The following is a 15,917-nucleotide window of genomic DNA, read 5'->3' on the forward strand; positions in this document are numbered from 1 at the left end:
TGTAGTTCCTTTTGTTCAATGGTCTTCAGATCGCCCCCTGCCCCGGCCGGGGGTACGCCTGAAAAGATTTTGAAACTCTGTGTACCACTTTGTACATTTTTAAGCTCACATCTAAAAAAACTTTTTATCATATATTCAAATATTGCCAGAAGATGTTTTTCTGTTTTGCATCATATTGTTTTGGGTTTCTCTCTTCCTTAGTTGGACCCTGAACTGATCTGATCCTATCTTGTCCTTTCCTTCCCTTTTCTTTCTCTTCCTCTTCTTCTTCTTAGTCCAGAAAAGACCCAGTCTTGTTTATTGGCAATTCGGCTATTTCAATCTTTTTCCCCCTGAAATGGACTTTTTTTTTTCCAGTTTATGTATCTTTCCTTAACGCAATGGACTGAATTGTGCCCACCTCCTCCTCCAACCCAATTCATATGTTGAAGCTCAAACTCCCAATGTAATGGTATTTGGAGATATGGCTTTGAGGAGGTAATTACAGTTAAATGAGGTCATAAGTGTGGAATCCTAAACCAAGAGGCTTAGCTTACATTATAAGAAGGGGAAGAGAGAGATATAGCTCTGTGTGCATACAACAAGGAAAGGCCTAGTGAGGACATACGGAGAAGGGGGCCATCTACAAGCCAGGAAGAGAGCTCTCACCAGCAAATGAACTGGCCAGCACCTTGATCTTGGACTATCCAGCCACTAGAATTATGAGGAATAGATTTCTGTTGTTAAACCATCCAGTCTATAGTATTTGGGTATGGAAGCCTGAGCTGATTAATACACTTAATATGTATTTTGTGTCATTTTGCTTTAGGCTTATCTTTTATATACAACTTTTAGTTGAGTTTTATTTGTTAATACAATCTGAAATGTCTTTTAAGTGGCAACCTTTAGCTGAGAACTTTTAATATTACATTTTTTATACCTGGTCTGCCTTTTATCTTCACATTTTTCTGGTTTGCTACTCTGTCATCCAAATCATCATTTTTAATAGCTTATTTATTCATTTAGCCAACAAATACTTTCTGAGTGCCTAATAGGTACTAGGAACCATTCAGGTAACTTGGGATACAACAGTGAGCAAGGGCCTTGCACACCACTGTAATGTTACAGCAAAAGAGACTAAAATCTACTTCATCCTATATTGAAATGACTCGTTCCAATTTCTTTATAATGCACACATTGGTCCATACTTGGGATTTTTCCTCAAGGAAAAAAATATGCTGAGACTAGGGAACTGGAGCTCTAAGACATTGAATCATTTGTCAACATAATTAGTAAATAATAGAGTGGAACTTATATCCAAGTCTGCCTGGATCTTAAAATTTTATATCCCATGTAACATTAAAGAAATCTTTGGAACATTTCTAAGTAAAACACACCAAGACACAGGAAAGTGAAAGAAGTGCCAGAAAGAACAGAGATTTTCAGATCGGTCAAAAGTGTTCAAGCGAGAACATGTAGAGGGAAGAAAATCAAAACACTTGGCAGTAAGTTTGTTGGAGTATCCATTTTTTGCCAAGACCAAGGAACCCGTACAAAATAAATCGGCCCTTTTTCTCCCCGTAAAAACCAGGAAATCTGTACTGAATAAATTGTCCATTGTTTTCCTAAAGCATTAAACTGCTACTCATCTAACAGGCTAGGCTCTAATTATTATTATTATCATTATTTTTAAAGCTTCAGTTACATTATAAAAGGGAGACAGTCTCTGCCAGCACCTTCAGGTAGGGAGCTGGTTATAAATACACAATTTTGGGCCTCATCCCAGGCCAAATGAATCAGTCTGTACATTTGACCCTTGAATCACACAGGGGTTAGGGACGCCCAACCTCCATGCAGTTGAAAATCCATGTATACCCCACCGTCAGCCCTCCATATTTGTGCTTCCTCCAGAACACGGTTCTGCATCCTCAGATTCAACCAACCATGGATTGTATAGTACTGTAGTATTTGCTATGGAAAAAAATTCCCATGTAAGTGGACCCTCGCGATTCAAATACATGCTGTTCAAGGGTTGACTGTATTTTAATAACATTCCTAAGTGATTCATATGCACATTAAAGTTTAAGAAGCCTGTTATATTAAAACTAGAGTCTCTGACCTACTCAGAGGGTCCCTCAGGTCCTCCTTTTTCCAATATTCTTCCTATACTTCAACCAAAATAACTTATCACGATTGACAATGCAGAAGCAGGTATGAAATTCAAACTGTCTTCTATTAAGCCAGACGTTAAGGGATCTACAAAAATGTAAAACAATGTCACTCATCTCACTTTTTTTTTGGAAAAGTTATTTTTCATAAAAATGTTATTTATGTTAACATGTAATGAGTTACTTTTACGTAAACTAAATATTTGTAAAATTTCCCAGTTTTGTAGATATCTATTGACATCAATGTCCATAGATAAAACTCACATAAACAAAAGATCTTGGAGGTCCTCTAATTTTAACAGCACAAAGGAATCTTGATACCAAAAAATTTGAGCATCACTGTCCTATGAAGTTCGGGGAAGAGCTTAGAAAAGTATGTGTATCCGAATGTAAAAAGCCACTCCTCGGTGAAGCCTTCCCAGCCCTCCTCACGAGCAGCAGCAGTTTTGTTTCCCGCTCCCATAGCATCTTAGAGTTACCATAAGGCCGCCATGAGCTAATTTATCCATCCTGTCACTCTCATTAAATAGGGAATCCTCGATGCTTCCAGCTTTGAGGTGTCAGACGGTACAGGAAGCTTTTGATCTTATAAACACGACCTTAAGAGTCACTGAGCCACTTAGAAACTCTCTCCATTAATTCCTCTGCATTTACTTAATTAAAGGATTTGTTAAATCTCAAGTTAATTTCATTGTCTAACGGGCCGTCGCCAGGTCTTTCCTGTCCCAGGATGTCTTCTCCATGACACTTGTCTAGGTCAGCGTCGCCGCAAGTGCTTTTCTCAAGATCTGGGAGGCGGTGGGAGTCCAACTCCCAAGTTCACTATGGGGCGGTGCCTTTTTGCCACAGATCTAACTGGGCCAAAGGTCGTGGCTCGAGCTCGTGCAACTGTGGCCAAGGGGTGACTCCCCGCCCTCGCCTCGCAGGAACTCTTCGGAATGCAGACTCACGGTGCCAACCGCAGGCCTTGGAACCAGACGGGTTGGACTGGGGCCAGAGAGGGAGCATTTAGGGACCCCTCCCTTCGGCTGTCCCCGCGTTGAAGCTGCTAGGCCGGCGCCCCCGCGCTCGCCCCAGTGGGTCCGACCCGGGTTCTGAGAGCCAAGGGGCGAGGCCCAGCCCCTTCTCCCACACTCTCTCGCCCCAACAGCTCAGCCCAAGCCCCGGGGGCCGATGCCGCTGGCCCCTCGAGCGCTCGCCGGCTGATTCCCAGCCCCCAGGAGCGGTGTGCGTGTCGCGGCCGGGCCCTGCAGCCTCCCGGCCGGCGCAGCTGGAGCGGGGCGGGCACTCACCTCGAGGCCGGCGGCACGCTCGGAGCACAGCGGCCGCCCCACAAGCGTAGGGCCCCGCGGAGGAGGCGTGTGGCCATGGCTGGGACAGCGAGGGGCGGCAGGGGCGACGGACTCGTCTCCTCGGTGACTCCGAGCGCGCAAGGTGAGGCGCCGGGCCAGCGGACTGTCCCCAAGACCTTCCTCCGTGCAGTCCCGCCGGAAAAACGTCGCGCAGCCGCCCTGGTAAATGCGCGCCCTGGGCGCCCTTCCGGAGCCCGGAGCCGCGATCCCCTGTGGCCCGGCGGCTGGCGTGTCGCCGAGCGTTGGGACACGCCCCTCTCTAGAATCTTACCAATGGAAAGATTCTAAACGCAAAACAGTTCAACTTTTCCCTCCGGCGTTTTCGTGTATCTAAGCTGTTCTTTTCAGAATTCTGAACCGCTTTGAGGAACGAGTGTAAGCTATGGAGCCTCAAAAATGGACCCAAACACAAACCCACAAACTTACATGAAGTTTCTTTTCTTTTCTTTTCCTTTTTTTGGGGGGGGAGTTCTTTATTTTTTAAAATTGAAGTATAGTTGATTTACAATATTAGTTTCAGGTGAAAATCATACCAATTCAAAAGTTGTATAGCTTGTACTCCATTAAAAAAAAATTGTATTGGAGTATAGTTGATTTACAATGTTGTGTTAGTTTCTGCTGTATAGCAAAGTGAATCAGTTATACATATATATGTCCACTCTTTTTTTAGATTCATTTCCCATATAGGTAATTACAGAGTATTGTGTAGAGTTCCCTGTGTTATACAGCAGGTTCTCTTTAGTTATCTATTTTATATATAGTAGTGTGTACATGTCAATCCCAATCTCCCAATTTATCTTTCCTCTCCCCTTTCCCCCTGGTAAGTTTGTTTTCTACATCTGTGACTCTATTTCTGTTTCATAAATAAGTTCATTTGTACCATTTTTTTAGATTCCACATATATGTGATATCATATGATATTTGTCTTTGTCTGACTTCACTTAGTATGATAATCTCTAGGTCCATCCACATTGCTGCAAATGGCATTATTTCATTCTTTTTATGGCTGAGTAATATTCCATTGTATATATGTACCGCATCGTCTTTATCCATTCTTCTGTCAATGGACATTTAGGTTGCTTCCATGTCTTGGCTATTGTAAACAGTGCTGCAATGAACATTGGGGTGCACGAATCTCTTCTAATTATGATTTTCTCCGGGTATATGCCTAGGAGTGGGATTGCTGGATCATATGGCAGTTCTACTTTTAGTTTTTTAAGGAACCTCCATACTGTTCCATGAAGTTTATTTTCTAACACTGGAGGTTGATTTACTTCATATATACGACTATGCAAATACTATTTTCAAAGAAGTGTGGCATTATCATTTTTTTCTTGCAAAAATTAGTAGCCACTTCCTGGAAAAAATTAAAATATATTCAGTACGCAAATAAAAAACTTTAGTTCAGTTCTCCAACAGTATTTTGTTTGAATTCATGTCTTGCCATTTCCTTTTACCTCAAGTCATCAAATACTGCTTAATAATCTACATTTCAATTTAATGAAGTCTGAGCTTTTGAAATCTATGGATTTGGTTTTTTGGTAATAGGAAATCTGTGAAAGTGTTTGAACTCTAAAGAGTTTGCAGAGTGGATTTCTAAGGAGGTAAAGCAAAACATTAAGGCCATTCTAATAGTCGAGGCCAGTTATCAAGGGACTGAAATGGTACAAGTGAAAGAGACATTTGTGTTAGAAATCAAGAACTAACTAACTGAATGCAGCATAAAGAATTTTTAAAAAAAGAAAGTTTTAATTCCATACAGAAGCATGTGACTATTATTAGTTGGCCAGGGAAGCACAGGACTCCATGTAGACTTGCTAGAATTCTGGACTTGCTGGCCAGCCTTCTTAAGCCACCTCAACCATTAGCAGTCTGTGCCAGGGTATTTACTTGCTTCATGGGACCAAACTTGTTTTTTCAAGATGATAATTAGCTGAGCAAGTAACCTGCTAGTATGGAGCCATGAGACCCTTTTCTGCATGGTCTTGCTGAGCCTCTGAAAAGTGAGGATAATAATACAACACTACTTCAGTGTGCCTCAGTGTGGTCTGAGCATCACTACAGCAGCACCCCTTGTTGAACCAGAATATCTGATGATGAGGTCCAGGGTTCTGTATTCTTAACATGTCTCACCAGTGATTTTTTTTTTTTAATTAGGCTTAATTAATTCACTTTACTTTTCTCATATAAAAATACTCTGTGGTGGCCACAGCTGGAGCCTGGGTCCTCTGCACTTTGCTAGAACGTCAGTGAATTCCTGATAGGGAGACTTGGTGAACAGGATCTCTTTCTAGAGGTGGTGAGGTGAGATAACTGTAGATCTTGGAGATGGCATCAAAGCTGGCCTTGGTGAAGTTGCCTAGGATTTCAGTGCAGCCTCTGGCCTATGTGGCAGTAGTCCACAGCAGTCATCCTCAGCAGCTTCTGGGGCCCAGGGGTTGAGATGATGCCAGTGCCTCTGCGGGCAGGAATGGTGAAACCGAGCAGGACAATAAACCTTTCTCTGCTCCAAACTACGATGTTTTGGGTTTGTTTGGCTTCACTGTGTGTCGGGCACACAAACTTACATTCCGTAACAACCATATGAGATGCCTTATAACAACACACCCCATTTTGTTTGGAATGCTCCTGGTTCGAGAACTGTCTTTTTGGTATGTGCACAATAAACTTTTCCTAATTACTGCTTTGGTGATTCACTGGTTTTACTTTGGCTGTTTCTGAACTTTTGACAAATCCAGTCTAGGATTTTTGTTACCATGTCTCTCTAGTATACTTTAACCTGGCACAGTTCCTTCTGACTTTATCATTCGTAGCGTTGACATTGTTTGGAGTAAAAGCCAGGTATTTTGTAGGAATAACTTAGTTTGGGTTTTTTTGAGGTTTCCTCACAGGAGAATTGGTACTTCAGTAACATGATGTCCCTCTCAGTACATCGCATCGGACTGTCCTTCATGCTAGATTATCCCATTCTTGGTGAGGTTAATTTGAACCACCTTAGTTTTAATATCTTAATTTCATTAAGATGGTGTCCACCAGATTTGTCTGTTGTAAAGTTACTATGTTTCCTTTTGTGAAATAAGAACAAATATGCTTCTGAATGTAGAATGATCTGGGCTAAAAGGAAATGAAAGGTTAAACAAACTACCGAGATAATTCAGGCAAATTACCCAGAATTTCACAAATTCTTTGAGCCATTTATATCTCCCTGGCAGGAATAAGTCACATCTTTTACCTGAGAGTTCTACAAGGCATGCTATTATTAACTGAAAGGTCAATTAGGGCCAGAATAGTAAGGCCCTATCTAGTTGATGCATATATCTTGAACTTGGATCTAGAAGAGCGTAAAACAAAATTAGGAATTATTCAGTTATTATTGGCCAATATTTTTATTATTATTAAATATCACACCAGGGAGGGAATTCCCTGGCGGTCCAGTGGTTAGGACTCCATGCTGTCACTGCCGAGGCCCAGGGTTCAGTCCCTGGTCAGGGAACTAAGATCCCACAAGCCGAACAGAGTGGCAAAAAAAAAAAAAAAAAAAAAAAAATTACACCAGGGAATTTAGATTTGATATGGTAAGAGATAGGTAAGAGATAAAAGTACTCTTTTAGTTCTTAAAGCCTAGGAGAGTGAAATTCATTCATTCATTCATTCATTCATTCTCTTATCTCTTAAATACCTATTGAGTTCCTCCTAAAATGGAGGATACAATGTCATACAAGATAAAATCCCTACTTTCAAAGGGACTGAAATATAGTTATGAAAATGAGACTTGTATGAGATGATTTAAAATACAAGACAGAGTATGATAAACGTAGGAGCAGCTCCAGGGAGGGAAGTGACACTTCGGGTGACCAATTTGATTTACTTCTTTTTCCCACTTTATTTTTAGGGAATAGTGGAAAAAACATGGGCTATAGAATTCCACAGACCAAGACCAAGGTTGGAAACCTCTCTCTGAGTTACTAAATCTCTCCATGTCTCTGTTCCCTTATTTGTAAAATGGAGATATTAACAGGATCTAACTCACAGGGTTATTGTGAGGCTAAAACAAGGCAAAATATGTAAAGCATCCAGTCTGGCAGCAACAGGAGCCCAGTACATAGTAACATCATTACTACTATTCAATATTTTTCCTTACCTTAATTCTTAGGAGAGGCCATATGCTTCCCGAATTGCCAGGGAAACAAACAAAACCCATAGAACCTGACCCATCCTACAGATTTAGTTAGCTGTCATTTATTCAAAAAAGGATTTGCAGCAGTTGCTCATTCTAGGTTCCAATATTTATGCCAATATCGTTATTGGACACTTTAGATCATCCTTGTGTTGTGGTTTTCCCCCAGGGTGAGGAAGGGTTACCAGTGTTAGCTTTAACTCTCTTCTCTGTTCATTTCTTTCAATAGCATGTTCTTCCCATTTTAGAGAAAGCAAAGACACTTGATAAATATCTTTTAAGAAAATGTTGCCCTTGCTTGTCCTTCATTCCAAGGAGTTTGTAATCAACACTAGGGATTTTTTAAACTAATACCTATATAAGCTAAGGTGCAAAAGAGTTTATTTGTCCAGATTCTAAAATTAAGTATTAATTCTGGCTAGATGTTCTGGTCTAGTATAAGCATCTCTGCGAATGTTTGACTTTAAGCTTTCTTTACCTTTGTGAGGGCAGAGCACTCATTCTTCAAAGGAGAACACATGATTCCAGACTGTGAAGGGACAGAGTTGTCCAACTCTTTGGAAGCTTTAACATTCATCTAGCTATGATGATGAATAGGGCAGTGTCACAGGGTCACATGTCAGAAAACAGGAAAGTTAAGGAAAATAGAGCCAAGAAGTGAGCTAAAGTTAAGAGATTATCTCATAATTAAAAGACAAAGAAAAGGGAAGGTGAGGCAAGGGCGGGGCTCAGCTGGAATCTGCCAAATGTTGGGAAACTGCTCTGGCTCGTCTGAATATTCTGAAGGTCCCTTTATACACAACAGACTGATTGGAACGGGCCAACTACTAGGAGGTACAGACTTCATAGCTACAACATAAACTCTCTGAACCTCCATCTATTCACCTGTAAATGAAGAAGTTTCATATCATGGCGTTGTTGTGAGGATTTTTTCAGATAATGGGGGTCAAATGGTTAGAGCAATGACAAGATTATAATAAGCACTCAATAAATAGTAATTATTATTGTTATCATTGAGAAATATCCCCCCCCACACACACCTTTTTTTTTTTTTTTTGGCCACGCTGTGCGCTTGCAGGATCTTAGTTCCCCGACCAGCCCAGCGATTGAACCTGCGCCCTTGGCAGTGAAAGTACAGAGTCCTAACCACTGGACCACCAGGGAATTCCCAGAAATATCCCTATTTCGGAGTACAAAAAAGGAAGAGCAACTTTTAAAAACACATTTTAAAAAAGCCTTCAAGTTCAAAGAAGAAAATAAATTACCCCTAGTTCCCCAACTGAAATGTAAGTATCCTTGGAGTAACACATTGGAGTATGTGAAGGAAAAAACAGCTTCTAACCATATTTCGCACTCCCTCTCTGACTCTTATAGTACTTATTTTATATTATACAAAGATACACTACCTTGTGTGTTTAACAACTGCTGTCTGTGTATGCCATGCCTCTTAATTAGAGGGTAAATGTTTGAAGATAGGGACTGCTTATGCTTCTCCTCTGATACCTGTTAATAAATGTTATTTACCGATGAAAATGCCAGCTTCTCTAACTGTACTCACTAGGTATTTGTTTATAAATGTGCAAAAACTGAGTGATTGGGAACTATTATTTTATTATTTGATATTTGATTTGAAGAATATCTTGATGACACATTAAGAAAACTGAATCTGGAATTTGTTTTTCTAAATTTGTCTGAATTGTTTTTTCCTTACAGAGGACAATAGTTTCAAAACTAGTTGATGTTTTATGTTTCATAACATTTTTCTTAAAAAAAAAAGCAATTTAAGTATTTTAACCAACATAATTTTTATAGAAAATCTAATTGTCAGGATTAAAAATGGATTTGTTTAAACCTTGCTTTGAACCCTGACCTACTTCCAACTTGCTTTCCTCTAGGCCATACTCATAATAAAAATAGTAGTTGTACACATTTTTAAACAATAAATCATCACTTAAATGTAAAGAGGATTATAAAACTTATATTCTAGGGTTGCTGTGTTTTTTATATCTATTTTGTATACAGCTCATTAGAAGTGTATATGTCCCCTTGTAACCGAAAGTGGGGTCTAGCTGTTTACTGCTCAAAAGCCAATAAAGAGGCAAGGTTGGTGGTAAGGAAAATTTGCTTTATTTTGGATGCCGGCAACTGGCAGACACACATCAGAACTGATCTCGGAGAGAGAGCAGTGAGTGGTCCTGAAGAGAGATCTTAGTTCCCTACCCAGGAATTGAACTTGGGTAGCCTGATGAAAACCAGGAATCCTAGCCATTACACCACCAGGGGCTAGAGGCTAGAAGCAAAGTGGCCCTGGCTCTTTCCCCCATTTGAAAGCAACAATGTTTCAAGGAGGCAAACACTGTAAAAAAAACAGGCACAACATATGGGAGAGCACACAGAGAAACAGTTTGTTTATTTAAGACAGAAGCAAGGCAGAAATACACACCCAGAGAGAAGGGGTATGGGCATCCCCCCTAATAAGGAGGAGTGCAGTAAAGAGGTGATTTAAATCCCTTATATAGGACAGTCCCTCCGGCTTTTTGTTTACCTTTGGCCATTATCTTGTTTCTGTTTTCACACCTGACTGGTCCTAGGACCCTCCCCAACATGCGTGCGTAATTTTTGCTAAGATGGATCCCACCGCCCAGGCCTGTGGGTGTATGTCCGCACTTATTATTAAGAGGGCGCCCCCTCCCTCTTTCACCCCCAAGGAGCCTTCCTGCGCATGTGCAGACAGGGAAGTTTTCCTTGACGTCAGGAGTGGGTATCTTATCTCTTTACTTCAGTAGAGCTAAGCTTCTAACACTAGCTTTGCCCTTGGAGTGAGAACAAAGCTTCAATTTTACTCCACTTGACAAACAGCAGCTGTCCGGCCCAGGGGCCCATCTCTCTCCTACCTCAGAACCAATCGGCAAAATGCCCAAAGAGCACTTCATGCTCAAAAAAGAGGTTTGCCCAGTGCACACTGTTGGACTTACTCGGTCTTGGAGCTCGTCAGCCTGTCCAGATGCTTGTTTCCATTCATTTCTTTATATATAAATCTTTGATCTCTCTGAAACTTATTTTGGTATAGTGATACATCTTTTTTTCCAGATGACTAACGATTTTTCCCAGCAACATTTTGTTGAATAATCCATTTGTTCTACTGATTTAAAATGCCACTTCTATCATTTGCGTTCCCCTATGTATTACTGGATTGGCCAAAAAGTGCCTTCTGTTTTTAAGTAAAAATAAATGACACATTTTTCATTTTCGCCAGGAACCTTATTGAACAACGTATTCACCCTTTTGTTCCATTACCTTCTGCCATTTTTCAGGCAACTTCATAATTCCATCTTCCCAAAACTTTTTATCTTTTTGAGCAAAGAACTGTTCCAGGTGCCTTTTACAGTCTTCCAGGGAAGTGAAATTTCTTCCATTAAGAGAATTTTGTAAAGACCTAAATAAATGGAAATCCAAAGGTGCAATGTCTGGTGAATATGGCGGATGAATCAGAACTTCCCAACCAAGCTGTGGAAGTTTTTGCCTGGTCATCAAAGAAACACGCAGTCTTGTGTTATCCTGATGGAAGATTATGTATTTTTTGTTGACTAATTCCGGATGCTTTTCGTCAAAAGCTGCTTTCAGTTGGTCTAATTAGGAGCAGTACTTGTTGGAACTAATCGTTTGTTTTTCTGGAAGGAGCTCATAATAGAGGACTCCTTTCCAATCCCACCATATACACAACATTACCTTCTTTGGATGAAGACCAGCCTTGGTGTGGTTGGTGGTGGTTCATTTCACTGGCCCCACGATCTCTTATGTTCCATATTATTGTACAGTATAATACAATATATAAATGGCATAATACATTTTCATTGCCCGTCATAATTAGTTTTAAAAATGGAATGTTTTCATTACGTTTCAGTGGAGAATCACAAGCGGAAATATGATCAAGAAGGTTTTTTTCATTTAACTTATGTGGAACCCAAACATCAGAGCAATTACCATAAGCAAGCTGGTGCATGTGATTTTCAACGCCTGATTTGGATGTTTTGAGTATGTTGGCTATCTCCCACGTGGCACAATGCTGATTATTCTCAATTAATGTCTACATTTGATCGCTATCAACTTCAACTTGTCTACCCAACCATGGAGCATAGTCCAGTGAGAAATCTCCAGCACGAAACTTCGCAAACCACTTCTGACATGTTTGATCAGTCACAGCACCTTCTCCATACACTGCACAAATCTTTTGTTTTTGAGTTTCAGTTGTGTTTTTACCTTTCTTGAAATAATAAAGCATAATATGCCGAAAATGTTGCTTTTTTTCTTCCATCTTCAATATTAAAATGGCTGCCAAAAATTCACCAATTTTGATAAGTCTTTTTTTAAATGCACACTGATATGAAAGCTGTCACAGTCTAACAAAATTGTTTCGAATAAGGTTAAAGACAACTAAATGCTACTAGAGCCATCTTATGGAAAAAACTGAATGAATCTTTTGGCCAACCCAATATATTTGGACCTATTTCTAGACTTTCTGTTCCATTCATCTGCTTATCCATTCATTCATTTATTCAGCAAATATTTTGGGGGAGCCTTATACTTGCCTACATGCCAGACACTTTTCCAGGTGCTGTAGACAAAAATGAACATAATGTGTTTTTTGACCCTGTGGAGCTTGTCTGTGGAAGCAGACAATAGATAAATAAACATAAGTCAGGTGCTGATAGTGCAATGAAGATAAATCATGTGTCTGTTCATGAGCTAATTATCCACTGTTCCAATTATTTTGAATTTTGATCTTGAAAAGAAGATGAGTAGGGGTAGGGAGAGGAAGACAGAGGGGGGAACTTGGGGAGAAAGAAACAGAGAGTATGTTAAATAAAGAGCTACTATAGAAGAGTGAATGGGCTCTACCTACTCTACCAAATACTATTTGTACAACCCTGGGCAAGTTGCTTATCTCAGATCTCATATTTCTCTACTGTGAAATAGGGATGCTGCAGAGGATTGTTGTAGAGCTAAATGTAATGTTTGTAAACCCCTTGGCTCACGTTATCCTTAAAACATTTTCTTCTAGTATATGATCTCAAGAAGAGTAATTATTGGTAGGAAGTAGAGATGAATAGGTGGAGCACAGAGGATTTTTAGGACAGTGAAAATATTCTGTATGATATTGTAATGATGAACATGTCATTATACATTTGTCCAAACCCATGGAATATTTAACATCAAGAGCAAACCCTAGGGACTTCCCTGGTGGTCCAGAGGTTAAGAGTCCGTGCTCCCAATGCAGGGGGCCCAGGTTCGATCCCTGGTCAGGGAACTAGATCCCACTTGCCACAACTATGATTCCACTTGCTGCAAATAAAGATCCCGCATGCCACAACTAAAAAAAAGACCCCGCAGGCCGCAGCAAAGATCCCGCATGCAGCAATGAAGATCCTGCATGCCTCAACTAAGACCCAGTGCAGCCAAGTAAATAAATAAATAAATATTTTATTTTATTTATTTATTTTTTTAAAGAGTGAACCCTAGCCAAAGCAATCCTGAGAAAGAAAAACGGAGCTGGAGGAATTAGACTCCCTGACTTCAGACTATACTACAAAGCTACAGTAATCAAAACAGTATGGTACTGGCACAAAAACAGAACTATAGATCAATGGAACAGGATAGAAAGCCCAGAAATAAACCCACGCACCTATGGTCAATTAATCTATGACAAAGGAGGCAATAATACACAATGGAGAAAAGACAGTCTCTTCAATAAGTGGTGCTGGGAAAGCTGGACAGCTACATGTAAAAGAATGAAATTAGAAGATTCTCCCACACCATATACAAAAATAAACTCAAAATGGATGAAATACATAAATGTAAGGTTGGACACTGTAAAACTCAGAAAAAAACATAGGCAGAACACTCTTTGACATAAATTGCAGCAATATCTTTTTTAATCCACCTCCTAGAGTAATGAAAATAAAAACAAAAATAAACAAATGGGGCCTAATTAAACTTAAAAGCTTCTGCATAGCAAAGGAAACCATAAACAAAACGAAAAGACAAGCCACAGAATGGGAGAAAATATTTGCAAACAAAGTGACCGACAAGAGATTAATCTCCAAAATATACAAACAGGTCATGCAGCTCTACATAAAAAAAAAAACAAACAATGCAATCAAAATATGGGCAGAAGATCTAAATAGACATTTTTCCAAAGAACACATACAGATGGCCAAAAAGTACATGAAAAGATGCTCAACATCACTAATTATTAGAGAAATGCAAATCAAAACTACAATGAGGTATCACCTCACACCGGTCTGAATGGTCATCATCAAAAAATCTACAAACAGTAAATCCTGGAGAGGGTGTGGAGAAAAGGGAACCCTCCTACACTGTTGGTGAGAATGTAAACTGGTATAACCACTATGGAAAAGAGTATGGAGGTTCCTTAAAAAGCTAAAAATAAACTACCATATGATCCAGTAATCCCACTCCTTGGCATACATCCGGAGAAAACCATAATTTGAAAAGATACATGCACCCCAATGTTCATTGCAGCATTATTTACAATAGCCAAGACATGTAAGCAACTTAAATGTCTATCAACAGAGGAATGGATAAAGAAGATGTAGTACATCAATGGAATATTACTCAGCCATAAAAAAGAATGAAATAATGCCATTTGCAGCAACATGGATGGACCTAGAGATTATCATACTAAGTGAAGTAAGTCAGACAGAGAAAGACAAATATTATAAGCTATCACTCATATGTGGAATCTAATTTTTAAAAAATGATACAAATGAACTTATTTACAAAACAGAAACAGACTTACAGATATCAAAAACAAACTTATGGTTACCAAAGGGGTAACGTGGGGGGGCAATAAATCAGGAGCTTAGGATTAACATACACACACTACTATACATAAGACAGATAACCAACAAGGACCTACTGTATAGCACAGGGAACTCTACTCAGTATTCTGTGATAACCTATATGAGAAAAGAATCTGAAAAAGAATAAATATATGTATATGTATAAGTGAATCACTTTGCTGTACACCTGAAACTAATGCAACATTGTAAATAAACTATAATCCAATAAAATTAAAAAAAAAAAAAAAGAGTGAACCCTAATGTAAACTATGGACTTTGGGTAATTATGTGTCAATGTACGTTTGTCAAATGTACTGCTTTGGTGCAGGTTGTTGATAATGCAGGAGGGTATGCATGTGCGGGGGCAGTGGGTACATGTACTTTTCTTTGTACCTTTCTCTCAGTTTCGTGTGAGCCTAAAACTGCTCTAAAGAATTGTTTTTGTTTTTGTTTTTCAAAAAGGTGTCTGTACAGTAAGTCCCCTACATACAAACGAGTTCCATTCTGAGAGCACGTTTGTAAGTCCAATTTGTTCGTGAGTCCAACAAAGTTAGCCTAGGTACCCAACTAACACAATTGGCTATATAGTACTGTATTGTAATAGGTTTATAATACTTTTCACACAAATAATACATAAAAACAAACAAAAAATATAGAAAACATTTTTAATCTCACAGTACAGTACCTTGAAAAGTACAGGAGTACAGTACACTAGCTGGCATATAGGGGCTGGCATCGAGTGAACAGGCAAGAAGAGTTACTGACTGGAAGAGGGAGACGAGGTGGGAGATGGTAGAGTTGAAGGTTCATCAGCAATGAGATGAAGGGCAAGCTGCAATTTCACTCACACCTCACGTTGATGACACAGGTTCTGGTTCCTTGCTGGATTCAATTCTATCTATCCTCTTGAAAAAATGATCCAGTGATGTCTGGGTAGTAGCCCTTTTTTTCTCATCATAGATGACACAGTAGCACTGGAATGCATTCTGAACAGCTGCTGCAAACTTCGTGTACCGTTCTACGTTTGGGTCCTGTGCCTCAAAAACTAACAGTGCCTCCTCAAATAAAGAAAATCCCCTTGCCATTTCCCGCGTCGTGAATCTCTTTCGTTCTTCAGTTATTTCTTCCTCCTCTTGTCTCTCTTTGTCCTTTCTCTGAGCCTCCAATTCCATCAGGTCTTCATTAGTAAGCTCCTTGTGTTGCACAGCAAAGAGTTCAATGAAGTCGTCCTCTTGCAGATCTAGCTCCAGCTTCTCACGGAGTTGCTGAAGACCTCTTGGACTCCTCATCCACCTTCTCAAATCCACGAAAGTCATGAACAAACTGCGGGCAAAGGTTCTTCCAAACCCCATTCGTAGTGACGGCCATAACCTCACGG

General features: G+C 39.8%; 1 protein-coding gene across 1 annotated transcript in view; it reads right to left on the bottom strand.

The window, feature by feature from the left end:
* Positions 1 to 3,726, bottom strand: part of ACADL (acyl-CoA dehydrogenase long chain) — a 38,845-nt gene extending 35,119 nt beyond the window's left edge. Inside the window, exon 1 of the mRNA XM_061204590.1 lies at positions 3,440 to 3,726. Coding sequence (XP_061060573.1) covers positions 3,440 to 3,516 — 77 coding nt within the window. The 5' untranslated portion in view covers positions 3,517 to 3,726. The remainder of the gene's footprint in view (positions 1 to 3,439) is intronic.
* Positions 3,727 to 15,917: the final 12,191 nt, after the last annotated feature.

Source organism: Eubalaena glacialis, chromosome 1 (genome assembly GCF_028564815.1).
Source record: "Eubalaena glacialis isolate mEubGla1 chromosome 1, mEubGla1.1.hap2.+ XY, whole genome shotgun sequence".
Lineage (NCBI taxonomy): Eukaryota > Metazoa > Chordata > Mammalia > Artiodactyla > Balaenidae > Eubalaena > Eubalaena glacialis.